Raw genomic sequence first — 27,470 nt, forward strand, 5'->3', positions numbered from 1 at the left:
GAGGAATTCTAAGTTTGGTAGAATGCAGCACCCCCAGCCCTGACAAATGTGGCTTCTCTCCTTCACAAAGGTAACCCGCATGCAGGGGAAACTGCTCAATGCACTCATTACGCCATAGTCTCCTTCCCCACCTACCTGGCCCCAATGGGTTTGCCTGTCTTGTTTCTTACCTCTGGAGAAAGCATTATTTACCGAGGGGACCACTCAGGGCTCAGCTCCAAAGGGGCCTCCCCTTTCCCTAGTAACAGAGAACTGAGACTTGATGAGATTCGCAATAGTTGTTAACATCTTGCCCTGCTCAAAGCAGGGGTAGATGGCTTCCCCTCTAGATCAAATTTAGATGAGGACTGCCTGGAGCAGCCCGCAGAGGAACAGGCATCCAAATCACCCCCACGAGGCTGCCATCTACTAGGATTCTTCCTGGCGAGAAAGCAGTTGTGCCACACTTCAGCTGAAGGCCGAAGTCACTGGCTGCATTTAATCATTTATTGGACTGGTGAGATGAAAGGCTCCGAATAAGAGCCAAGCACAAGCTTGACCTGTGATACCCCCCTTTGACCACGTCCTCAAGTGACTTCTGATAATACTGCTCTCTCACTGGACTGGAAAGCAGGCTGAAGGAGACAGTGCAAGTGAAATATTAATTGCTGGGTCTTGCAGCGAGATTCCGTTTAGTAATAATAGTGCTTTGTTAACATCTATGGAGAATGAAAAAACAGAGGCTGTCCTGGCTCAGGCAGACCCCAAAGTAAGGGTTTGAATATCAGCTGACCAAAGTTCAGAATGTGCAGAGATCCAAACCAGAAATCCTCACCACGGTAATTCAACCTTGTTTAACATCTTAATTCAAATTGTGAATTCAAATTGTGAGTGATTCCGAACACAACTGGTCACCAAAATAGATGCCCTTGTTGCTATTCAATGAGGAGGTCAGAAAATCAAAATCAACTTAATTCAAATACTATCCTTTTTTAATTCAACCTGAGTGAACAAGGCGTTTCTTAAAAAAATAAGCTGCATCAGGGACAAAAGGCCCTGGGAGATATGATTGGAAGGGAAAACAAGATATGACAAACACACAGAGGAAAATCCAGAATCAGAAAGGCTTCCAGCATGGGATGTGGAATAAATGACTTTCCAGATTCTCTTTCTCCAAAATAGTCCATGACTAACAACTATCTCAGAAATCTGCTTTGGGACAAAGTACATCATATGTCAGGCTCAACTACATAGTAGGTTCTCAGTAAAACAAAATGATTCATCACAAGATGGGTTTTGGCAAAGCATCAGCTTCGCCACTTCAGTATGCAATTCATATGTCACTTTGGAAGGTATATTTCTTCCAAAGGAGCTCAGAGCACTTGACACCCACATACCTCAAACAAGCTTTAAAACCAACCAACCAACCATGTAAGATGTCATGTAGAAACAGGGAGGCAGGAGCGGACTCAGAGGGACGACAATACACCCAATACAGCCCCGATCTCATGGGTCAGTCTGTGTGAAGTAAATACGTAGCAAGAATATTTCTATCTAGCAAGAGAAAATGACCAAGAGCCTGAATTGTCCTGATTTGCTCAGGTTTATGAAGTCAGCGACTGCTTGACATTGGTATTCAAGTCTCTCAAAGTGTATAAAGAATTGGCAATATTTAGTCTGTATTGGGGGGAAAAAGACATTAAAATAAAAAGGACCTAAGGGGAACGTGAGGGTTATGTTGAAATATCTGAAGGCTTGGGCTGTTATTGTGCTAAAACAAGGAGTCAAATGTTCTTGGTTCAACTCCCTGGGGAAACAAATCCAGAATCCTTCCTGTGTTATTTCAAGGCTTCTACTCATACCAGCCAATTTGGCCTCAAAATAGACATGTTCACCATATGGAGGGAAAAACACACGCACCTAAATTGTTGTTACGCTCCTTTAACTGCAGAAGGATGTGCACCCTGTAGGTACTATGGATGCACAGGTTTTAATTCAAGAGGAGGAGGTACCTTCTAGAAATCTGTTGTTCTAGTGTGGGAACACAGTGCCTTAAAGCACAGTACAATCCCCATCTTTGGAAATGTCAAGCACAAAGCTAATGAAATGACCGCCTCTGAAGATTTCAGAGAGGACGCTAGTGCCGAACTCCAGGTAAGAGATACTGATGAGGCCTCAGTTAGCACAGGACTGCTGTAGAGACAGGGAGAAAAAGGCCAAGGACAGAGATGCTCAAGGTGGGTCAGGAAGGTTCCAGGAGAACAAGCGGAGTACCACGTCCTCGAAGCTGACTGAGCAGACTTCCAGGAAGAAATGGCCAATGATGCCAAGCACGGCGGAGTGCCAATAAAATCAGAATTGGGCCACAGCCACTTGACTTGGCAAGGGCAGGTCTCTGGTGGGGCTTGGGGAGAAGGGGGCAGAGTGGCGAATGGGAAGTGAGGAAGTAGACTGGGTCAACCGGCTTCTGGCTGGAGGAAGGACCAGGAAGACACGTGAGTGAGGATTACTGTTAGGATGGCAGAGACTGCACGTTTACACACTAAGAGGAAAGCGTTGGTAGAGACAGGCTGAAGGAGTCCTGGAGGAGGGGGTGGTGATGAGCACAAGTGGCCGGACCAGCCTTGGTCAGGGAGGGGGACGGCTCATCCTCAGAGTCTGGAGGAAGGAAGTAAAAACCATGGAAATGGATATGGCTGTGGCTGCCGTTTGTGGGGGCGGGGGTGGGACAGAAAATATCATGCCTGATGGTCTTTATCTGCTGTGAAGTAAGGAACAATATATACAATGAGCATTTAAACACACAGCTTACAGAGAAGGTGGCAGGAGAAAACAGCAATGACCTAAGCTGATAGAGGCGTCAAAGATGCTGGTGATAGTCCCCAAACTCCTCCGACGCACAAAAGGACTAAACCCCAAACCCTCATCCGACTCCCCATTCAAGTAGTCCTTGGCTACCCGCTGGCCCTAGTACCAGGCCCGCAAGACCTGCTCCCGGCACCTCTCTGGCCTCGTCGTCCCCTCCTTGGCTTCAGCCGGATGTCCTTCCTCCCCCGCAGCGCTGTACCTGCTGTTTCTTCGGGAGCTGCCACGTGTTACCACCTCCAGGAAGCATCCTGACCAGGCTGGGGTGCACAGCTTTTCCTGGGGTCTCACTCATACCGTGGATGCCTCCTGCCTCTGCACCCGCCAGGAACCTCAGAGAGCGCACCTGTGCATCCTGTCCCCTCAACAGACACACAATGGCTCCCTCAGGGCAGAACTTGCCCTCTGTCACCCGGCACCTAGTGGGCCCTCAATACACAAGCTGGGGGTGGGGGTTTGTGGCTGGAGAGATCAACTCTGAGTGGGAGGCTGGCTCACTGATCCCTCAAATCAATTCCATCTTACTGCGACTCTAGGGCCTGGGCCGCACCTCTCTGCTGTTGTCGGAGTACGTACGTATTAGGGTGGACACCAGGCAAAGCTGCGCTCCACAAAAATGAGAAGACTGATCACAGCTCTTTCGTGAGCCAGAAAAATAAGCCGTGACATTTCTAGGCCAGAGACCACAGTAGTTCCCAGGGCTGTGGACACGCACCGGAGACCCCGTGTCCTCTCTCCTCCCCTGCCCTGTCCGCCAGCACAGCCCTCGTCTCCTCTGCTCGACTGGGCACATCCAAAATAGGCATCAGCTAAAGATGCCTTTGACCACCCAGAGCCATGGAGGTCTGGGTCCTCCAGGCATGGCTGCCCCTCTACATGGTCGAGCAGAAGCCCCCGAGCGCCTCAGCTCTCAGAGTGCCCCCAACTCCCCGCCCTGTTTGGCAGGAGCCCATCTCTGCAGTCCTGGAGATGCTGAACCCGTTAACAGAATTTTCCCAGGATCCCAGTCTCGTCTCTGCTTCCCAGCCTCGTCTCTCCAACAAAAACAAGCCTTCGGCCAGGATCCAAGCTCCGGGGTCTATGGGGAAGGGGGTGCTGGGACACAGGCCCTGTCCCTCCCTCTGGGCGTGTCCCTCCCACTGATGCTGAAACCAGAACCCCACTGCGCTCAGAGGCCAATGAATGCATTTAGGTCTTGAAAAACGCTGCCCTGGGCTTTGTTTGGAGGGCTGGAGAGGTAACTGAGCAACTAGCCGCCACAAGGAGGGGCTAGGTCACCTAGAAAGAGGTTTCCCCAAGCAGCTTTTTCCCCCTTGCACAGCCCACGCAGACAGGTGTATCTGCTCTGACACATCCCATCATGCACCAAGGAACAGGCCCCAGGAAGACACTCATTCTGACAGAAAGGCAGATTCAAATGGAAACAGGTTCCAGGACCAGCCTCCTGGACGGGCAGGTGGGACACCGCAGGCTGGGAGTGCATCAGGGGGTTCCAACTATTTCCAGGGGTCTGGGAAGTGATTTCAAGCAAAACAAAACACTACAGCAACAGCACAATAAAAACTCCTCCTACTATAGAGCATTTGTGGCTGCAAAGACAGTCAAATCTAAGTAGAAGAGTGTACAGGCTTAAAGCCATCGTCTTCGAGCCGCAACTTCTTGCTGACCAGACCCTGCCACTGGGCTCAAGGACGGTGAGCCGAGACGTGCTCACTCCTTCATCCACACACTCCATGCTCCAGTCTCTGCCAGAGTCTTTCAGAATGGTGGCTATTCTGCACTGGCAAGATAATTCCCATCTTGGAGGTGGCCCTGAAGTTACCTGAGACACTAATCTTCCTCAGAAGCAGTCACTGCTCAGGTGGCCGGTTTCAACTGCCCACATGTAAGAAAAGTCAAACATAAGGGACAGTGGTGGTGACATTTGTCCCCACAGCCAGCTCCAGCAGTGGAACCCACGGTGCGTCTCACCTAATGCCTTTGGTGGTTCACCAGGGGCATAAAGGTGGTCCTGCCACCCTCTCCCCACTCCCGTGGATGGTTCTTCCCTGCTGTGTCTGGCCCTACCCTGCCCGTGTCTGGCCATCCGAGGTCTCTATGCTTCCACGTGTGCTCCTTCCTCTACCAGAGGAAGGAGCATTATCCCTGCAAAGCATTATCCCTGCTTTGCTGGATAATGTCTAGGGATTCTTCCAGACTCTACTGGGTCTGTTCGCCACCCTCCCCCCCACTGGGTCTAGAATGCCTTCCTTACACCATCCTGTCCTTTTCCCATCCAAATGCTGCATTATTAAGAACTGTTTTAAAAGAGTTGCCTGTCCCACAAAAACCAGTCCTGAGTCCTCCCTGAAATCTTACCTGTAAGCTGAGGTTTACCCTATTTGTTCCCAACTGAGCTGCAAACCTAAGTGTTTATACAGTCATCGTGTTTCGGGTTTCAATTGTCTGGATGTGTTATTGTGGAATGGACACTGGGCTCAAGGCCAGAAAATTGATTTCTCCTCCTGGTTTCCCACTAAATGGTTCGGGGCAAGTTGTTTCTCTGAGCTTCAGTTTCTTATCTGTGGAAAGGCGTGAACTATTGCCCTGCCTGCCTCTTAGAGCTTGTTTCAAGATTCCAGTGAGACAATTTATGGAGGAACTCAGACACTGGAAAGCCTTTTGCAAATGTAATGAAATGACAGTGGGACTTTTCACTCGAGCTGCATAAGCCCCGCGCTAAGTCCTTCAAAGGCAGGACTGCACCTCAGCTGTCATTTATCACCCCATCTCCAACAGGGTGCCTAGGCAAGAAGGAGCTACGATCTTCGACAGCCAGGAACTTCTGAGTGTGAATCCACTCCACTGATGTCATGAATCTGGAATATCTGGACTGCAAACCCTTTTCCATTGGCAGAAACGAAACATCCTTTCCTTTTTTCCACCAGCTGATGTGGTGTTTGTGAAATGACCAGCTACTGTGAACCCTTCTGGGATGTTCACGTCCGGACCCTCAATGTGACTGGAGGGTCAGGGACCCCTCCATGTCTGCGATCCTCTTCTCTATCTTCCGCCTCCCATTTAATTCCTTTGCAGGGCCTTTGTTTACAAGTCCACATGGGGCCCCTAACTACATTCTAAATTCTGCAAAATCTCTGCAAATAAGATCTTATTCCCTCAAAGCACCAGTGTGATTGGTCCCCTACGTAATGAAGGAACTTTTGTATTTTTAGTTTTCTTCCCATACAACAAACACTATTAATAACATTCCACTTTCTCCAGAGATGATATGGATTAGATCAAATGGAAAGTTACCATGGCTACCACAGTGTTATTTTTGGTATGAGAAAATCATGCCAAGGGAAGCAGCATCCATGGTCAAGAACTGGAGCTTTATTTCCGCTTTTGCTATCAGGCAATCAATCCCAATTTAATTTTGAAACTCTAATTGCAGCAGAAACTAATTATGAGAGGCAAAACCTGAAGCTTCTAATTAAAGTGGGAGCCAATAAAGCAATGCAGTGTTATCATTGGGGCAACACCGGAGGGTGAGGGGTTTCAGTGCAGGCGACTGTCCTTCCCAGGTCACTAAGCAAAACAAGACCCGCAAATGCATCTTGAGGGTGTGTGGGCTGCAGGCTTCCTCTTCTGGTAAGCGAGCAGCTCAGCTCCTCTCTGCGTGATGAAGATGGACACACTGGGGTGGGGTAGGAGGCCGGAGTGGAGAGGAAGGTATTTCCACAGGCGGTCACCCACCCAGAGCGACCCCGCTGGAGGGTAGCTGAAGGCCACTGGTTCACACTAACCCACATTTCCCATTTTCAGGCAGGACTTGGGGGGGGGGGCATGACTGCGGAGCAACAGGGCTCTCCAAACAGACGTCATCGCAGACCCAGGTATTTATGGGCTATTTGCTCACATACCAAATGCTGAGTTGCCCTTTTCTGAATTAGGAGAAGTTGGCTCACAGAAGGTCTTCTTTTAGAGTGAAATCCGACTGCCAATCCCTAAAGTGCACCATTCCCTGTGGGACCGCCCTGTCTATCTTTGACAGCTTCAAAACACTGCTAATGGCATGACTTCATCTGCCCCACACTAGAACGATCCATATTTAGGCCAGAGACCACATGGTCCTCACATCACCCCACGGGGCTCCAGAACAGCAGGGGGCTCTTAAGTCAGAGAGGGACCTCTCTTAATTCTCCTACAGATGCTCAGACAGACAGACAGACAGACATGGTCTTTGCCGAATGTTCAGAAAGTTGCTTTAAACTTTCTTCACTAGGGCAGGAAAATCAAAACAGCCCAGCTTCTCATCCTGTGTATTTTTTCTATAGAGGGTTTTTTCCTCCCTTTAATAGGCAATTTCCCTGAGTTTTTCTTTCTTAAGCAGCATGTAAAAGGAGCAGATCATTAGAACCTGCTGCAGCTGTTCAAACGGCACTGAGCAAGCCCGTCCCTCAGGAGACAGCTCTGCAGTCTGGAGGGGAAGAATTCCTTGAGCGCCTTCACACTCCTGTTTCCCATGAATAAATGAGGTCCATGGGCAGGCTGGGCCACCAGGATTTTGCTGGACAAACCTCAGATCAGCGAGAGCCTCTAATTAACCTAATTCTTAGTGTTGTCACAGGCAGGCAACACAGAACACAGGCCTGTCCTCAATCAGTCCAGAGAGGCTCTGATTATTTTTATCAAAACAGTCTATTGACACATGACGCAAAACCTTTGGTATGGATGTCAGAGCAAAGGTTAAAAATGGGAGCAGTAAAGAAAAAGTTCTGAAATAATTTGGAAACTGGCTGTGACTTCAAAGGAGATATTTAGTAGTGGCCGTACATTATACACGTCGCTGATATAAGGGACAGGGAAGGGAGGGTCTCAGATGCCTCACGCTCATCACGGATAGGGCAAGTGACAGAGACAAGAGAAAGAAAGGAAACAGCTCCTTCTTACTTGGATGTAAATTTCAGACCAGGGGGACAAAGTGTCCTGAGAAACAGAGCGTCAGCCCAGAACACAGACAAGGAGCCCACTTGCGCGAGGCTGGGTCCTGCCACGGGCAGGCAGGTCCACGCGCACTTCAAGCTTATGAAGCTCCATCAAAGAAAGCACCTGTGTGTCTAGCTACAGGCTGCCAACTTTTTCTAGTGCCTTTTAGAAAACAAGCACTTTCAAGGCCCCAAACAGAATTTTAGATGTGCTGCCTCTCCAAACTGCACCTACCTTGAGCCCAAGGAAAGACTTGCGATGGTAGAAGCAGCACAGAGCTGCCGAGAGGGCGTGGAAAGCGCTGCACTCCTTCGGCATCTCTATCCCAGGACGAAGCACCTACTCCAGTGTTAAGAGAGCCCAGGTCCCCGCAGCAGCCAGGCTGCTCCCCGCTCTGGTCTGCAGTGCTGAAGGCCAGGGACTGAGGCAGCTCCCTCCCCAGGCCAGGCTGGGACTTTTTCCCTGCGCTGAAGCCAATACGATCCGCTCGCTCAGTTCTGGCAGGCTAATGTCCAGCCTGCCATGCACTCGGTGCCAGAAATTCTCATGTGACCAGACTTGCTTTCTGATGAAATTCTAGCCTCTCTGAGAAGCAGCTTCGGGCTCTAGTTGTCCCCTCACTTTAGAGACCCAGCAGAGATCATCAGTCCCCCCAGGCAGCCTTTCTGTCCCGGGGCACAGGCATCAGGCAGTCTGTTTCTAAGAGGCGCTGTGGGTTCATGGTCACCCCAGCACCTGAGAATGAGGGAAGCACACTCATGTCATCTTGTGATGAGACAGGCTCCTTGGAGATCGGACCCTAAGGTGACCAAGGGATGACTGCAACAATCCTAGGAGCCCCAAAAAACCCAGAAGAATTCTCTCCCCACCCCCATCCCAGCCCACCCACAGAGCTGTTTATTTTTGATTAGGATGCTCCTGGCAGCAAGTTTGCAGCTGATAACACTGGCACAGCCATCACTACTGGCAAAGCAATATTGCCTTTTGGTGTTTAATTAGCAAGTATGTTGGCAAACACTCCACACTCCGAGCACCCCATACCTCCCCACCTGGCCAAGCAGACTGTTGGGAGGACAGGAGACCAGCTTTGTAGCTTCTTCTGACCCAACTGTTGGCCCCGCTCCCCTCCTCCTCTTCAACTGCCCACTCAGCCTACCCCAGCCCCAACCCACCAACCTCCAGTCCAACAACACAGCCAAGCCATTCTCCCTCAGCGAGAGGCCTTTGGCCCTGGCAAGAGCTTCTTAACACCTTTAGGGGAAAGTAATTGCTTTTCTTCTTTCATTCCAGTTAGAGTGGATGCTCAACAATTCTGCTTTTTATCAAACCCACATTTCTGCCTGTAGCTCTTCCTCTCCTACTGCTCCAAATATTAACTTTCTGTGGCTTCAGCAACACAAGAGTGGAATGTGTCCTAAAGCTTTCTAAAACTTCACACAGGCAGAAACTTGTAATGAGGAAGAAACAGAACTATTCAGTCCAGAGGGGAACACCACCAGATGAGGCATGAGGGAGGTATGAGAACTATCCAACAGGATTCATATCAAATCCTAAGAGTCTTAGTCTTTGCACCAGATCAAGACAGGCTGTAAAAATAGGGGCTTGTTTGTTCAATGCCTGGTGAGCTGCTCCTGTACTTGAATAAGGGCTATGGAGGCCCCGGAGCTCACCCCGCCCGCAAGGGGCAGAGGCTCAGGGAATAAGGGATGTGGGGACGGGGCCACAAAGATCTACTACCAGCAGAACAAGGGCTGACTTCCTTCCTGTGCCCTGAGTGGGTTTCCTCCCTCGCTCCTCCCGCATGATCCTGGAAGTCACAAGCTCCTGGTCCTGGGAAGTCCACTTGAGAAGCTGAAAATAAGCACCACGGGTGGGGGACAATCTGGGAGTTTTGAGCTGGAGGGTCCCTGGGAGCTGTCCCAGCCAGTGGGTCAGCAAGGTCCATGTACTGTATCCAGGAGACGCATTTTCTCTTGCCCTCCTCTTGTTAGGTGGGGTCCAAAGGGTAAATTCACATGAGCAACCAGCAACACGGCCCCAGCAGGTTTGTGGGGATGAATCATCAACCAGCCAAGAGCCCTATCGGTAAAGGGGGCCAGTTGTCGCCACTATTCCCCTTCAGCAGGAAGTTCTGTCAAGCTAAGACACCACAAGAGGCTAGAAAAGCTCCATTCCCAGCAGGGATAATGGAGAAAAGTTGTTTCCCAAATCCCAAGCCGAAATTCTGTAAGATTAGCCAACCAGAGACCTGACTCCCAACATCCCATCATCAGAAAGCAGCAGTGCCTTCCAGAAAGAAAATATGCAAATAACCCAGACATGTAAATTACATGGAATTACCCTGTCAAGTGGTTCAGGGTCAAAGAGCCAGGGTAAAAGCAAAACATAAGGCACTTAAGTCACGATGAAATCACAGCCCTTATCACCTGAGGCTTTGCTTACTGAGACCATCTCCAGAATGCCCCAACAATTGGCTGGGTCAGGATTAAAGAATGGCTAATCTTATTAGGTAACTGTTTCCTAAGCACTTTTTTTTTGTTCCACACCAAAAATAATATCCGAAGCAGCACTCAAAGGCTTTAATCAATTTTTTCCCCCTGAAATGGCCAAGGAGAGAGACTAAAATAACGTGTTGTTATTGCAACTAAAGATGATAATTGCATGAATTCACAAAGTGCCCTTCCCTGACTTGTTATGCTTTTAAATGTCTCCCATCTCCACTGATCAATTCCCCCACATTCTCCCCACAGTGATTATTCTATTCTCGGTGCAGAGAAACAGAGGACCAGAACGGCACGTCACTCAGCAGGGAACAAAGGACCGAGGACTCCAGCCTGTGATCACAGAACCTGGTATCTGATCACATGGAAACACTAATAGGATTTTTAAACATCTTATAATTAAACCTGCTATAAACACCAACCTATGGAAAGGCAGGGGGCCCCTAATGATTTGGTGCATATGATTTAGGAGTAAATTTGGATTCAGGGTTTTCTAAACCCACACCCTTCTGGAGACAGGGTGGGGTGACTCGAGTGCAACCCCCAGGGACTGATGGCAGGAGAGAGAGCCTCAGGGAGCATAGGCAGATCTGCAAAAGGGCTTGGGGTGCTCTCCAGAGCCCCCCCTCTTGCCGAGAGGGAGGCTTGCTCTGTGCCAAGGGAAACACCTGTGATAAAAGCCAGGCAGAGCTTCCCTTGAAGGAAATCCCTGTTACCTCAGGCCAAATGTTGCCAACCCCATGTGGGAAGAAGAAAAGCAGGCTGCACCCCCCCACCCCTGGAGAAGCACTGCCCTCAATGCCATTTTTTTCTTTGACAGCCCTAATACTAACCTGCCTATTTAGTTACCATGGAAACAAGAGCTGCCTGCCAGTCGTATTCCACAGACCCATGCTTCCTGTCAGCAGCGGGCCCCAGGGCTGAGAGAGACCTAGAACTGGTAAAGAGACCCTTTCACCAAGTGCTCGTCCCCACTAGAAAACCAGGCTCTCAGGGAAGCCAACCCTTTCTCTCTCCTGTCACAGGGGGAGATGTTGCCGGAGAGGAAGTTGTTCCTACCAGGTATCTGTTTTTCACGGTTTAAGGATAAGGCGAAAATACTGCTTCCATACCCTCTCCCTCCAAAGACTGCCCAGAATCAAGGCCTCAAGCCTTACCAGCCCTGAGGTGTTCTCGATCATTGTCAAGCAGTCCTGCTTGAGGACAGCAGCGTGGACACTGCCACTGGGTGGGCAGGGGCTGTGCCTGGAGGACACTGGTCCAAGGCCACAAGACTGGCCTGGCTCTGCCCACAGGGGACACGCTCAGAACATCCACCAAGGGGTGTTCCGTCATTGTGGAAAAAACAGTTCAAACTCCTGTGGCAACCACTGAGACTCTTCAGGCCCCTGGAAAGATGGATCCTCCCTGGCCACTCAAACCAGCAATCAGGCTCTGGGTGAACAAAGACAGCGTTAAGGAGCTGGGAGTCGGGTGCTAACACCAACTCCATTTCTCCCGGTATCTGGGAAGCCTGCCTGGCCCTGTCTGGCACTAGCCTGGTAGGTCAGTGAGCAAGTAAAGGCCCAGGTTCGCCCTCTGCAGGCTCCTGGAAGTGAGGGGTGGCCTGGGAAGTCCTGGGTCACAAACAGGACCCATTTATTAGAAGCCCTGCTCCCAACACTTCCCAGGCATCTGGCCTGTCCACCTGATTCTGAACACAATGAAGTGGGGTGCGAGGTGGCAGGGAGGAGCTCGTGTGACTCAAAGCACAGAGCCTCACATAACAGCCCCAGGGCTCCAACAGAATTCTCGGGAAACCACTGAGGAAGGTGGAGAGGCCATTGGGGAAGTGATCACTTCCTCCTCACACCAGACTCAGCAGCCACACAAGTTGCCAAAGATGTTCCACACATTTTCCTATATGCAAATGCAATTTATTTATTTTTTTGTTCCAAAAGGGAACGCAAACTGGACTTAGCGGGAGGAGAATGTGAAATGCCAGTCAGCTCTGCGTGCTGCTTGGTATAGTGCTGTGGATAAGACATTCGCTTGTGCTGGCAAACACAGAGGGTACATTTATGAGATTTGCTGTCTACATCTCAGTCTGACGTTTCCCCCCAGATTCCTCAAGGGGATGAAAGAGTATGGCTGTTAACTGGTCTCTGTCCGGAAGTGGTATTGATCTGCTTAGCACAGAAACAAAGAGACTAATGACAGTGTTCACAAACAGATTTCTCTCTATTGGGTCTTAGGTTCCCCCCCGCCCCAACCCTCAGACAATTTCTGCTTCTCTAACTGGCTATTAACTGGTAACCACATTACCAATAATGCAAAGCAAAAGTAGGGGAGCACCTGACCCTGATTTTGCCTTCTTGCACCATCACATACAATTCTGTCCCGTATCTCTCTCCACCGCCACCGCTTATTTCCTTGTATCACTATATTATGCAAGCTCAATTTTCTGTTTTTAGCATTAAGGCAACATTAAAGGAAGATACACAGGGTGTAAGTTCTACCTTTCAAACAGTAGACTCTGACTTTCTGGCAATCACAGCCTTATTTGGGAGTCTATGAAAACCAGGGATCTTCCTCTCAGAACAAAAGGCACATTATTTTGATGTTTTATATATAACTTCAGGGGATTCCTATGTCCCCAGAATCCCATGCACATGACCCTGGGGATCTCACTCATCCAAGATGATCTGCCACCTGCCTCCCAGACTCCCTCCATTACACACACTCTTCAGCCTTCACCCTCAGAACAGCTCCTAGATTTGCTCTGCTGTACACTTCTCTTTCCCTTCTTCCGCTTGGTAGGTGCGAGCTATATAAGCAACTAATAGTGACCACATAAGCCCCTCAGAGGTCCCTCGTGTGCAGAGAGCTGCAGAAACGGCCAAGACCACCTGGAAGGCTCTCTGGGGCACCCGCTCCCATCTCCAACCACTTGTGCAGAACGGCACCTTTCCAACCTGAATGATGAGGTAGATACTTGCATGTCTCAAAAGTGGCGCTGGGAGGTAGGAGAGCAGAGGGTGGGTGACCTCAGGAAATTACTGAACCTCTGATTTTTTTGAGGATCAAATGAGGTAGCACATAAAGAGCAAGGTACCTGGCACACAGTAGGCACTCAGGAAATGGGTGCTTCCCTTCCCCAGCAAAGAAAGGGCCGGCACGCCTGTCTCCTGGTCCTTCCTCCAGCAGGATACACACCCAATTGCACTTAAATCTCTCCCGAACATCAGGCCACAGGAGCCACGCCCCACAGGAAGAGGGTGGATGGCCCCAGCCTGCGCCACTGACTGACCTCACCTGGTATTTAAGTGACTCTTGAGCCTTGAAAGCCAGGGATCAGGGAGGAAAAGACTGTTTTTAGCCCTAAATAGTTTTCAGCCTTTAAGTTTGAAGATCACGCATTAAAACTGCACATATGGTTTCAATCACACTTGCTCAGATGTCTCTCATGATTTTCTGCTTGAGTCTGTCATTGTAGGAGCTGTTAGTTTGAACAGGCAGCACCTAGATCCATAGCATCTACCCACTTGGCACTCACCCAGGAGGACTCTGGGATCTATCCCCAACAAGGAGATCTAGGTGTCCCACCCCATCCCAGGCAACCTGACTGGGGACCCTGGGGACCCTTGTTCCCCACTGCCCCCCACACCGAGCTGGGCTCAGAACTGGGCCTTCAGTCTATGTCCTGCCTGGTCTGATGCTCCTCCAGCCTTGCCCCCTGCCTAGTCTCCCAATTAACATCTTCTGCCTGTCGCCAGTCCCTAGGAGACCACCTCCCACATGCCTGGGTCCTTCATACAGGCCCATATTCTGGGTACTCTGATACCAACCATTTCTAGCATGGGAGCCATGCCTGGTCCAGTCCCTCTGACACTGTGCCTGCTCTGCCCAGCTACCCTCTCAAAGCCTTCTGTGTACAGATTCTGCCTTCTGCCCACACCTCTGCTTCTGGTCCTTAGTGGCAGGAATCACTAGTCACAGTGCATTCTTGCACCACCAACCCCTCTTCCCCCAACCACCTCCCACCTGGAAACGCTGCCAACTGAGTGATGAAGTAGCCAGCAAAGAATGTCTGAGAAGGTTGGGGGCGGGGCCACCCAGGTAAGACGTGGCATCCACATGCCCCCTCATCCTAGCCTTGAGAACAGGCTGAAGTCAGAGAGAAAAATGATCTTATTAATCCCTTCTTTGCTGTCACGCAAAATCCAGCCACATGAACAAAATATTTCAGTGGGAAAATAGAATTTTTCACAGTCATAAACTCAACTGGGTGACTGGCTGCATAATTCTGCATCCTGCTCAAAGAGCTATGAGAAACAGTCAGGACCAGACATTCTCCCCTGGGGGCTGTGGGGTAGGAGCTGCTTCCTCGAGCCACTAGAAATTATACACAACCTGTTGGGTGATTCTTCGTAGAGGTGAGGGGTTCATGGCTTTACCCACATCTCAATGAGTCATATGATCTAAAAATCCCCACTGGTGCAGACTTTCAGTCTCTTAAAAGGGCAGTTTCTGAAGGTCTTAACAGGGTTTTATAGCACTGAGAAGTGAGAATACCCTAGTCAGTATGGACATGAGCAAAGACAGGTACCATCCCACCCCTGCCAGGCACTTTCAACACAGCACGTCGTGGCAGGGCTGTGGCCGCAGGAGGAGACAGGTAAGCAGTGTCACTTCCCTTTCTGCTGCTGGATGAGCTTTATTTAAACACCTGTGAGAGGAGGGGAGCCCCTTCACCCAGCTGGGGTGGGAGGGACCAGATGGCGATACTTAGTGAGTACAGAACAGCTCCTGGTTGGACTCCCAGCAGTCTCCCCCCACTTCCACCCCAACCACAGACTTTAGGGATGTGTTCCCGGGAGATGTGGCAGTCACAGACATACTGCTACCTCTGGGGGTGCCTGGGGGGAGCTCCTCAAAGAAGCCCATCCCTCACCCTGTATGCCAGGCCCCCAAGAGTCAGCATCTATAAAGAAGTTTTTACCATAGGGAGGGTCTCATTTAATATTCACACTAGGAGACAGCAGTAGTAGCTCCATCTCACATGTGACAGGGGACCTAAAGTTAATCATTAAGACAGCGATGACTCAGAATGGCGGGCTCTATCACATGTGATAATGGAAGCATGGACACCACCTGGTTGCCTGGAATACCTTATCTTGGGCAAATCCAAAAGGCGGAAGTGTGGCTGTGGCAACAGCCCTGATCCTCCAATCAAGTCACAGATATTCTTGGCAACACAGATGGCCGGTCTCACCCCCGGTCAATAACCTGGGTAGAGGTCCTAGTCCACTCATAACTGATAGGAAAGGGCAGGACATACACAGATGGATGCTGAGGCCAAAATGTGGGAAGAGCCTGGAAGCAGCAAAGTCCCATGATACAGGCGATGCCAGAGGCCTAAGGGACCACCCTTGTTCTACATGGAGATGTCAGTCAACGGAGCCCATTCTGCTACAGGAAAGAGCCAGCTCAGAGAGGGTGTTCCATGAAGGATGGTACTGATTACCAGTCAGTTTCTTCACTTCCTAGCTGCCAATCATGATGCTGCCCACAAATGTGATATACACTTGTCTCTTCTGGTGCCCAAGGTGGGGGTGGTAGGTTCCCATCCCCAGTGGTCAGAGGCAAATGCATTCCCCAGCCTTCCAGTGTGTAAGCCAGAGGAGCAGGAGGGAGAGCGACCAGGGCAAGCAGCAAGAACCTACCTGCCTCTTCTCTAGGCATGCCACAGCCATCGCGGGTCAGGCTGCCATGACAACAGATTCAGGAATGGATCAAACTACAAAGCACAGGGGACGCTACAGCCCCTTGCCCTCTCCTCCCCCCCGCCCCCGCCACCTATAACTTCTTTGTGATGCTCATGGCTCTGACAAACTGGGAGACCAGGGGTATGCAGCACATAGATAAACCAGGAGGGAGACAAACCAGAGAAAGATGCTGATGGGACTTGAAAAGATCAAAAAGAAAGTAGTTTCGCAAAATCCAGCTTTCATATGCCAACACCCTGAGAAGACAGAGAACAGGAATAAAGCTCAGTGTACTCTGATCCTGAGAATTCAAGGGGGGGGGTGGGGATGATGTAAATAGCAGGTAATAGTTTTGCATTTACTCCACAGGGCCTCCCTGGTGGTGCAAGGAGTTAAGCACAGCACTATGAAGCAATCCGCAGCCACTGCAGCATGAGTTCAATCCATGGCCAGCCAGGGAGCAACCCACATGGCACAGCAGACCTCTCCTGTTTCACCTGCTGCTCCCCTCAGCAGTGTATTTCAGTCAGTCTGCCTGTTCTGTTCCCCACTCTGTCTCTGGTGAATCCTCTCACCCTCCGCATCTCTGGCCTGTACCCCAGCTGTTGTATGCATAAATAAATCTTTTTTTTTTTAAAGAGCTTTCAAAAAAAATTAAAAAAAAAAATTAAAGTTTTACCCCACAGCATGCGTATTCATACTTGTCCTGGATATATGAGCCAATCAGAACACAGAATGTTTCCGAAGTGGACAGGTGACCCAAGTTAGACCAAGCAGAATCCTTCCCTGGGGTTTTCACACTAGAGCAGCAAGAGAGGCTCCCCTTCTCCTGGGCCAAAAACTGTGAGCCAACAGCCACATCCCCCTCTACATGGAGGAGCTGGTCTCAGAGAAAGAACCAGTGTTCTGAGAGCAGCGGATCCAGCCTGGGAGTCCGAAGATGTTTTCCTTCCCCAGAGCAGTCACCCACCCAGGCCACACGAGCCCTGCCCTTCCCAGTGGTCAATTTCCTAATTCACATCATCAGTTCAAGCATTTATATTAGGTAAAACTTAAGCTCAAGACACAACACACTGTGCTGGGCTTCCCTGGAGTGCACATGTCAAAGACATGATCCTTCTATCTGAGAAATGTAAAAACAGGGCCCGACATAAACATACACATGCATGGTTATGTGAAACCATACATGCACATTATAGGACTGTACATTCACGTTTCAGCGATGGGTAAAAATGGTGTTTCAGGGCTAATTCCAAAGACAACTAAAGAACGGAGTTGTCTTGAGCTGTCTTGGATAAGGCTGACATGACAATGCCTGAAGGAAAAGAGGGGGCTTCGTGGGGCTGGAACATTCTGTGCCACTGAATGCAGGTGTGAGTTTTGCTTGCACACCAGGTAGCCCTCTCAGGCTAGCTCACTCACAAACGTCTTGCTCCCCTCCGCTTATGCAGGCAACAGCACCATCTTAAGTTCTTACAGGATATTTCCAAAGGTTATTCTGTTTAGTGGAAATGCAGAGCACTGGATTCAGAGGCACTGGCTGAGGCACTCCCTTGCTAAGACCCAGTGAACATGAGCAGGTACGACTGATTACCTGGCAGGGCAACTCTCGGGACTTCTTTCCAGGTAAAAGGAAATGAAATTTCACCCTCAAATTACTTTCAGATCTTCCCAGGCTTGTTCCGTATGTAGTCTCTTAGTTAATACGGCCTGGAAAGAGGCTCTGAACCTGGGTTCTCAGCCTGTGTGCCCCCTGGAGCTTCTCTCCTACCGTTATGGTCCTTATACCCCAGTGAGGAGCCTAAGCACCAAGCTGACTGTTGTTCAGTGACAGGACACTATGTAAACACTCATGAAAACGACCTGTGTCCTGTCTATCAGTCTCAGGACCCCTGTCGTATTCATGACCCTACCCCAATGCTCATCATAGTTGCTGAGGGGGTAAGGGCAGCTGATGAGCATCTGATGACAGTCTGAGGATTCTCAATCTGGGTCCACACACACCTTGCAATTAAGAGCAAAGTGTGGGGCCTCCCTGGTGGCACAAGGGGTTAAGCACTAGGGGTTAAGCACTGCACTATGAAGCAATTCACAGCCTCTGCAGCACGAGTTCGATCCCCAGACGGCCAGGGAGCAACCCACATGGTGCAGCAGACCTCTCCTGACTCGTCCGTTGCTCCCCTCAGCAGCAAATTTCAGTCAGTCTGCCTGTTCTGTTCCCCACTCTGTCTCTGGTGAATCCGCTCACCCCCCCCCCACATCTCTGGCCTGTACCCCAGCTGTTGTATGCATAAATAATCTTTTTTTAAAAAAGATGCAAAGTATGTTTCTGTGGAGATGGAGTTCTTAGTGTATTTGAAAAGAGGCAGGGTCTGCCCACATCAAACAGATAAGAACAATGAGACATGACCCATGACACAGGGGCATCATCCTCACCACGAGGACCAGCCTTGCAGACCCACCACTAGGCTAGTGCCAGTTCCCAGCTCAGGGCATCTCACTCTCAACTGTGAACTACCCGAGTTTCTAAAAGGGAAGAGGCTTCCATAACACACCTGGGTGACTGATCCTGGGATACTCTGCAGGAGGTTAGGGGATGCGACCCTTTTCTGCCAAGGCCCTTTTTAGTGTATGCCCATGAGGAGACTGACCACAGGGGACACAGCTGGACCACACAGACCCCTTCGAAGAACACCCACCTGGGCCTGAAAAATATAAGAAACCCCCCAGACCGGGGGCCACAGGAAACAGTCCATCAGCTTCATCATTTCTTCAGTACAAAAAGCTCTTTTCAGTGTGTGAATGGGGGCTTTATGCAGCAAGTTCTCATCCACAAACTAATAAATATGTGAAATGGCCTCTCAGACCAGGTTCCTCAGGCCTGGACACTGAGGTCATTCAAGAAACAATTAGATGCCATCTGGAGAGAGCTGGGGCTTGAAAGGAAATTGCCTCGAAGGGCCAAACAGCATGTTCTCGTTCCCAGGGTCTGACACATCCTTATCATCATTGACATAGAGGACAGAATGGAGCTCAGCCAGCTAATCCACGCCTGGAGCGCAGAACCAAGCAAATGCAGCGGCAATTAATAAAAGCTTAAGGATCAGGAGAATGCTCATTTTCAGCCCGCCCCAAGTAAGTTTATCCCTAAATGAATTTATCCCTAAATGAGTTTATCCCTGACTGCATTTTCACGTTCAAGCAGGGCCTCTTTGCCATAAAACAGACTCTGGCTGTACCAAGCCTGGGGTTTTCAAGGTTTTAATATAAAGTGATTAGAGCAGAGCAGCAACTGCCCTGGCCTGGTGCTTCACAGTATACAGTGAGCAATGACTCAGTCGTGTGAAATAGTTGGTATTTACTGAGGCTTCACAATCCACTCCATTATAAAGAGCAGGCCCGTGACTGAGAACCTTTCTAGGACAGTGGCTGTATTTTTGCCTTATATCTAAATTAAAATGTAATGTCATCAGCATCATTAAGTAGAGCAAGCGGAGTTAAAAAAAATTAAAATAGCTAGGAAAAAATATGGACTCGGATAAAGAGATGACTTGAATTTGAAGAGTTTCTGCAGCTTTATAATGGCTGCCAAGTAGCAGGAGTGGGCCCAATTCCTTGATGCTCAAAATGTGGTCTCTGGGCCCCCAGCGGCCTTTCAGGGAGTCTGTGAGGTCAAAACCATTTTCATAATAATACTGAGACCTTTTCTGCCTCTTTCATTGGGTTGACATTTACGCAGAAGTGATGGGGGGAATGCTGGCGCCTTAGCACAAAGCCAGGGAGAAAGCAGCACCTCACTGGATTAGTAGTCATGGCATTTCTTGACTTTATATCTGAAACACATTTTTTAATAAAAAATTTAACAGCCAGTTCCACTTAAGAAATCCGTGCTGAAGCAGCGAGAGATACTGACTTTATTGGATCTTGGCCCTTGAGTCCCCCTGTCTCTTTAACATTCCGTGCAGTGAGACAGCATGCCCACAAGAAGCCTGGCCTAGGGGAAGCGACTGTGCAATTAAACTGTGAGCTCAACTGGCTGCTTTTTCACAGATCACCATTTTGACTTCAAGGAATGTCTTTCTAACTCCGGTTGTTCGGATGTGGGTATTTACTTGGCAGACATTTGCTGCAAAATGAACAAAGTGAGTCCATCACTTAAAGGAAAACAACTGATAGTACTTGTTGGCAATGGAAGATTTGTGTTTGCCACCAAAAATTGGAATTTGGGGGAAGTTGTACTCTCCTCCATGAGTTTGACAGCTTTGCAATATTTTATGATTTTTCCTTATGAGTGGGGATATGAATGATTGTCAGTTTTTGATATTGTGTAGTGAAATACGTTAACATTTGGAAGATCTGCATAAGTCAGTAAATCAGTATTTTTCAAATGACCAAATGCAAAGTCTCACTTGGGGCAAAAGCCATTTGAATGGACAGACAGACCATAGGTTAAGGGAATCGAGTAAAAATCAAGTTCAATTACATTGTCTCAAGATCCTACACTGCAATTAACCTTTAAGGAACTACAAATTTTCAAGTTCTACCATAGTATCAAAAAATCTATCTGAAAAGGCTAATAAAAATACTCCTTCCTTTTGAACTATGCATCTGTGCAAGGCCAGGTTTTCTTCAGACTTCAACCAGAACAACATATCACAACAGACTGAGTGCTGAAGCAGACAGGAGCCTCAAGCTGTGTTCGATTAGGCCAGACAGTAGAGAGATTCACAGAAACATAACACAGTCCCACTTTTCTCACTGCATTTTGCAGTGAAACATTATTCATTAAACAATTCAACAGTAAATGTTCAACAATTCCTTATTAATTCATTAAACATTAAACAATGAAAATGTTTATTTTTCATAAAAATATTATTTATATTCACACTGTGTTTATCATTTTTAATTGAATTAAACACTCAAATCTCCCATATTTTAATTTCTTATGCAATATACTAACAGCTAAAGCTCACATAACAAAACACCTAAGCTTCTTGTTTTATCTAATTTTGAGGGAGCCATAAATTTTCAGTATCCTATCTATGGAGTAAATTAAGGTATACAAATAGATGGGTGTCTTTATTTTTAAAAACACCATAAAAGCAGTAATGCTTCTTATAGACAAGTTGGAAACTGAGAGAAATGTAAAAAAGTAAAAACGCCTTAGTTTCCAGAAGTTTGACCTATTACCCAGCACGCAATCATTTCACTCAGAGGCTGTTATCAGAAATTCTCACCCAGATGCACACCAAGTCACCTTGGTCGAAAGCAACACCATCTTTCTGTGACATTCTACACTCTTCCTTTCTCCATCCAACCTGTCAGGAAATCCTGAGGCTCTATCTTCATGTTATAAGCCCAGAATCCCCGACCTTCACCTCCCCTTCTGCTCTCACAGGTCCAAACCACCATCACCTCTCCTCCGGACAATACAGGGAGACTTCCAACTCATCCTTCTGTGTCCACTCTTGCCCGCTGGCACCGGCTAGCAACATGGAAGCCAGAGTGATCCAGAGATGGCACCCATCTTGCTTCCAAAAAGTGAATATGCACTCCATGTAATCTGCCTCTCCTTCTTCATCACTGTCTCACATGGGCTTCTAGCACTGTCACTCAGTTCACCCCTCCTGCTCCTCTGCCTGGCTGTGGCACCTCAAAAGGAGAGGTAAACTTGGCTCATAGCCCTGTCCTTGTGTCATCATCTCCCCCTTAGACATTACACTTGACTTGCCCCACCGCTCAAAAGTCACCTTCTAGGTTAAAATTCAACATATCACTTCCTGATGAATCTCTTCAGCTTGCAACTCATCACACACATAACATAAAGTTCACAGGGACAGGGACATTGTTTACTGCTGTATCCTTGGCTCCTTGAACAGTGACCAGTAGATGGCAGATACACAATGCATATTTGTTAAATCACTACGTACTGTTTTTAACAGGAGGGCATTAAAAAGAACACAAATTTCAATAGGGCACTGGTTAAATATAGCTGCACTTCACACAACAGAATACCAGACAGCCATTCAAAAGAAGTAAACCCGTATATTTAACATGGCATGATGTCCAACGACAAAAGGCAAGCAGCAAAGCCGTATCCAGTCCTATATTATCTTTGTCAATCATCAACTGAACAATAAATTATCCTGAAACTCAGCCTTCCTGCTCTCCTAACAGTTTGACCACCTCAGAATTTCCAAAGAATACTTTAAGTTTTCTTGCTTGCCCCATTCAAGAAATATGAGAGTAACTTCTCTTCCCCCAAGTCTCCTTCTGCTGCTGCTGCCTCCTGTTTCAGCCAGCCAGGAACATACTGTCCCACCAGTAAGGGATCCTCCCCACTAATCTCAAACATGCTGATATTTATCTTCTGCCTCACCCAATACCAACTTCCTTCCTGCCAAGCCGCCTTTTATTTTTCCAACTGTCAAATCACAATTCAAATACAACTTTTTCCCCAGGAAATTTCTTGGTTACCACAGGTAACACTTCAATCAAAGCTAATCCTCCTCCCTCAAAATCTCAGTGTCTTAAGAGGGCTTTTTTGTTCAACAATGTTACACAATTAATTCTAACATAAAAAGCCCTGACAATTTCAGCCTTTTTAATAGGAATCCAATAAAAACCACTTTCCTTTTTATATGCTTCAAGATTAGCTCTTCATTTTGAAGTTGTAATGTTATGGCACAGTATTTCATTTAATATTAAAAACTCCTAGAATGTGCAGAGATAACGCAGCCAAATGCTGCACTATTATGCCATGTGATTACCACTAGAGGGCAGAATTCAACAGCAAAGGATTCCAATGCAAAAGAGCCTGGCCTCCCAGGGTTTTGGGTATTAAAGCTACTGGGACCCTATAGCTGGTAACAAGATTCCTGAAGAACAGATAGATCTGAGCAACAGAGATTGCCAGAACTACATTTGAAAAAGTATCTATCTCTGCCTAGATGTGTGAGTATTTAAGGTGACAACAATGACCCCACAGGTTTTAGACTGTCCCAGGTAGGCAAGAGAAGGTAAAGTAAAATCATGCAGTGGGAACTCTACCCTACCACCAAATAAAAATACTAAAGATCTTCCGGGAGAATTTCTAGAGATGTGAATGTTATCTGCCATCATTCAGCCCATCAGTCATTAAATATTTACTAACAAACATCAAATTTGCCCTTCCACTTGCCCCTCCACTCAAAGGTCACCTTCTGGAGGAGGCTTTCCCTGGTTACTCATTTAAAATTCAACACCCCCTTTCCCTAGTATTGGGTTGTCGAAAAGTCATGATGTATTTTTGCTTGGAAAAAATGTCATGACTTTTCCGACAACCCCATATTTCATATTTCCTTTCCCTGATGAATCTGTCGTTTATCATAAGAAAAGGTCCTTGCTTCAGAACTCACCTCTAGTGAGAAGCTGTTTTGGGGAGGAGACAGGGCAAGTGCTATGGAGATAATATACAGAGGGCCCGACGGTGACCAGGGAGGTTACTTTTAGCGGAGAGGTCAGGGAAGGTCTCTCAGAGGCAGTGAAATTTGAGTCAAGATGAACCAACCACCCAGAAAACTAGGGTGTTAGCTACGAAACTAGCATCATCACCTCTCTTAGCTGTGGTTTACCTACAACCAACTGTCTAAACTGACTATCAGTAAGCTGCTGTGAGAGAGACCCTATTCAGACCTTTTATTATAGTTTATTGTTACAACTGTTCTACTTTGTTATTAGTTATTGTTGCTAACCTTACTGTGCCCAATTTATAAATTAAACTGTAGGTGAGGCAGGCGTATACAGAGAAACAGTTTACAGAGAGTTCTGTGCTCTGCAGTTTCAGGCATCTACTGGGGCGGGGGCAGTCTTGGAATGTATTCTTGGTGAGTTGCAGGGGGCTGCTGCATTTACAGGGTACTGTCCACATGTCAGCACTGTGCTAACAACTTTACGCATATTAACTCATTTAACCCCCACATGAGCTCATTTACTGCTAAGGAAATTGAGCCCCAGGGAATTTCAGAAATTTGCCCAGAGTCACACAACCAAGAAATGGCTAAGGTGGGTTTTGCAGCTACATGAGTTTCCCAGAGCTGCTGTAACAACTTACAAATTTGGTGGCTTTAAAATAGAAATGAATTCTCTGGCAGTTAAAAGCAAGGTGTCAGCAGGGCCATATGCTCTCTGCAGGCTCCAGGAGAATCCTTCCTGCCTCTTCCTACTCTGTGGTGGTTATGGTAATCCTGGGTGCCCTTGGCTTGTGGAAGGACCTCCCCAGCCTACTTCTGTTATCAGCTGACATCCCTGTGTCTCCATGTCCAAATTCCTCTCTTCCCATAAGGACACCAGGCACTGGATTAGGGTCCTAATCCAGTACAACTTCATCTTAATTTGATTTGATTTGTAAAGACTTTAATTCCAAATGAAGTCACGCTCATGGGGGTGGGGGATTAGGGCTTCAATGTATCTTCTGGGCTGAGGGAGAGGCAAAGACTGAGGGGAAATAGAAGTCAGCATGGAGGATACAGTGACAAGGTGTATGGCAGGAGATGAGGTGAGAGGCAGACAGGTCCCCTGGGAAGAGCTGAGTCCCATCAGAAGCCAAAGCTTTAACTGTTACTTGCATGTTCGTTTTCACATTTTTTGTCACCTTGCATTCTGACTGGGGTCTCAGGAGCCCTCTTCCTGCAGCAGCAAATACAAATGTGGATCTGGCTTTATTCTATTCAAAGGACAGATCAGGCTCCTTAACCATTTCTAGAGGTGGCTCCAGGGTTTGACCCTGACTCAAACTACACAGATCAGGAGGCCCAGGGTTAATCCACTTCTGAGTGGTTTTCTGAGCATCCAGAAGACAAAGAAAACTCACCTCAGGCTGCACTGGTGGAACAATATCTGGCCTAAAGAGTTATGCAGCCAGGTCCTAGGTAAGAACAGTCAGGTCTAACTAGGAGATGAGACGCATCCAAATCATGCAGGGTGGCAAAGTGACATCTCTATGATTGTGCAAGTTCACACATGTGCTCAAGGATGCACTGCTGTGTCATCAGGTAAGAAAGGTGATGATGGTGACACAAGGAAGTGTGTCATTATGGAAGTATCAGCATGAAAAGATGAAAATTTGTTGAAAGCCTACGACACATTATTGGGAAGCCAAACCGGGACAGTGTATGTGCAGACAGCTTACAGCAGGGGTCAGCGAATCTTCTCTGCAAAGGGATTTGCTGCCCATTATTTCACGAATATGCAATTCAACCATTTGGGGATGAGAATGGCAACATGAAAATGAATGGACATGGCTGTGCTGCAATAAAACCTTGTGCACATTGACATTTGAATTTTGTGATTTTTGTACAATTTTTTAAAACTATTACAAAATTCCATTTTTTGCTTGTAGGTGGTATGGTAACAGGTGACAGGCAAGACCTGGCTTCAGGCTGCAGCTTTCTCCCCCACCCTTGGCCCAATGCTATCCCCCAAATGCTCATGAATTAATATTATTGGGGTAACAAAGTCTCCAGTAGGAAATCTCCTTTCTCCTTTCCTCCTCTAAAATATTCACCGTCTTCTGGCAAGAGGCTAGATACTCTCTGAACTCTCAGTGGCCCCTGGCTTCTTCTGCCTCAACTCCTTCATGTAAGTCCTGCCAAGAACTATCAACTCACCCAATAAAATGACTCTTAATTCCTCTCTAAAAAGTTTCCAGCAGAGCCTGTCCTGAGTTTCCCTCCACCGCCACTATCCAGGGTAGCTCTACATCTCCCTTTCTTCCCAGCCACATGACTGGCCTGGGCAATTACTAATTAAAGGTGTATGTCCAAACCCACCTGCTGAAGGAGATAAGGCCAGCACTTTCTCCATCTGATCAGAAGTCCAGTTTCACTGATGAGACTCATCTCAAAACCAAAAATCTCCCCTATTGAGGTGACAGCACTTCTGGGCTAAAGCATGACAAGGTTTTAGCTTGCTTTTTAAAGTCAGGCTTACCGAGGTATAATTTGCAATGTGGTAAGAGTCATCCTTTCCAGTCCAGTTCTCTGAGCTTTGAAACCACCATCATCAGTTAACTACTGCCACAACCAAGGCCCTATCATCTCCCCAAGTTCCCTTTTACAGTCCACCTCTCCCCTTGCCCCTTTTAAAGTGAGTGGTCTGTTTCCTGTCACGGTAAGTTTTTATATGTATCCTGGAGTCCATTTCTTCTCAGTGAAGGTGGCTATACCATTATCCCTTTACCAGCTGAAAGACATTTGGGTTGTCTACAGTCTTTACCAATTAAAAATGCGACTATAGGGCCTCCCTGGTGGCACAAGGCGTTAAGCACTGTACTATGAAGCAATCCGCATCCTCTGCAGCAGGAGTTCAATCCCTGGCCAGCCAGGGAGAAACCCACATGGTGCAGCAGACCTCTCCTGTCTCACCTGCTGCTCCCTCAGCAGTGTACTTCGATCAATCTGCCTGTGCTGTTCCCCACTCTGTCACTGGTGAATCCTCTCACCCTCCGCATCTCTGACCTGTACCCCAGCTCTTAAATGCATAAATAAATAAATCTTAAAAAAAAATAAAAATGTGACTATATACATATGCATTCAGATTCTTAAATAGGCACATGTTACACTCTCAGAAATGACCATTGTCACAGATCTGAAGGATGAGAAGATGCTACTGATGGAGAGAGGGTCTGTCCTCCATTCCTGTTCGAACTTCTGTCTTCACACCCCTCAGCAGTTTGTTTTTTTAAAACTGTAGCAACATCCACCCCACATCCCCCACAAGAACATTACAGAAAACGTTTTGTGGTAGAGTGGGAAAAATCAGATGGGAGCCCTCGTTCCTCCGAATGCACACCCCAGCCAAGCCAAGGCTGTTTCACATTCACGCTGGCAGCCAGATCGCCTGGTCCCAGAGGGACAGCGCCCGCTCTATGGCTGTGCACACTCTCAGGCAGAAACCTGCAGAGCCAGCCAATCACGCCATTATTTGGTTCATATAACTTGTTAAAATCTCACGGAATGTACAGCATACCATTGTTTTTGTAAGTCCCTTTCATGACTTTGTTAGCTGGCTAATTCAGAGCAGACTGGCCTGTTTTCCCTGCTGGAAGAAAAGGCTTTCCCTCAAAGACAGCTATTTTAACCGTGACCATGGCTGCGGCCATCTTGAGCACAAAGGGGAGCTGCAGTCTGCCGCCCCCCTCTCCCACCGTGCTCTCCCACCGCCAGGGCACTTATTCTTGGCGCTGGAATTCGCATAATTACTCCTCTTTTAATCTGCTGGGTGACCTAATGTAGCCCCAGTTGGCTGCAGGAAACGGCCTTGCTGAGTTCTGAGTCTTGGCCAGTGTGTCATGTCTATAACACCCTCACCGAAAGCGCGTTTTCTGAGCATTAACCCCTTAAAGGACCAATTCTAAGTTGCCCTGTGCTCA

The 27,470-nt window shown here is 47.9% G+C and overlaps 1 protein-coding gene across 5 annotated transcripts in view; it reads right to left on the reverse strand.

The window, feature by feature from the left end:
* The window catches only part of BCAR3 (BCAR3 adaptor protein, NSP family member), a gene marked incomplete at both ends in the record, with an annotated part of 103,446 nt that overhangs the window by 33,548 nt on the left and 42,428 nt on the right, over window positions 1–27,470 (reverse strand). For 2 of the 5 annotated variants that reach the window (XM_084243084.1, XM_084243083.1), the window contains one exon: window positions 8,047–8,130. The exons of the other annotated variants lie outside the window; for them this stretch is intronic. In XM_084243084.1, coding sequence (XP_084099210.1) covers window positions 8,047–8,130 — 84 coding nt within the window. Of the gene's footprint in view, window positions 1–8,046; window positions 8,131–27,470 lie in introns of those variants that run through there. 5 annotated transcript variants of the gene reach the window in all.

The sequence above is a fragment of the Talpa europaea genome (genome assembly GCF_964194135.1).
Source record: "Talpa europaea genome assembly, chromosome: 9".
Classification (NCBI taxonomy): domain Eukaryota; kingdom Metazoa; phylum Chordata; class Mammalia; order Eulipotyphla; family Talpidae; genus Talpa; species Talpa europaea.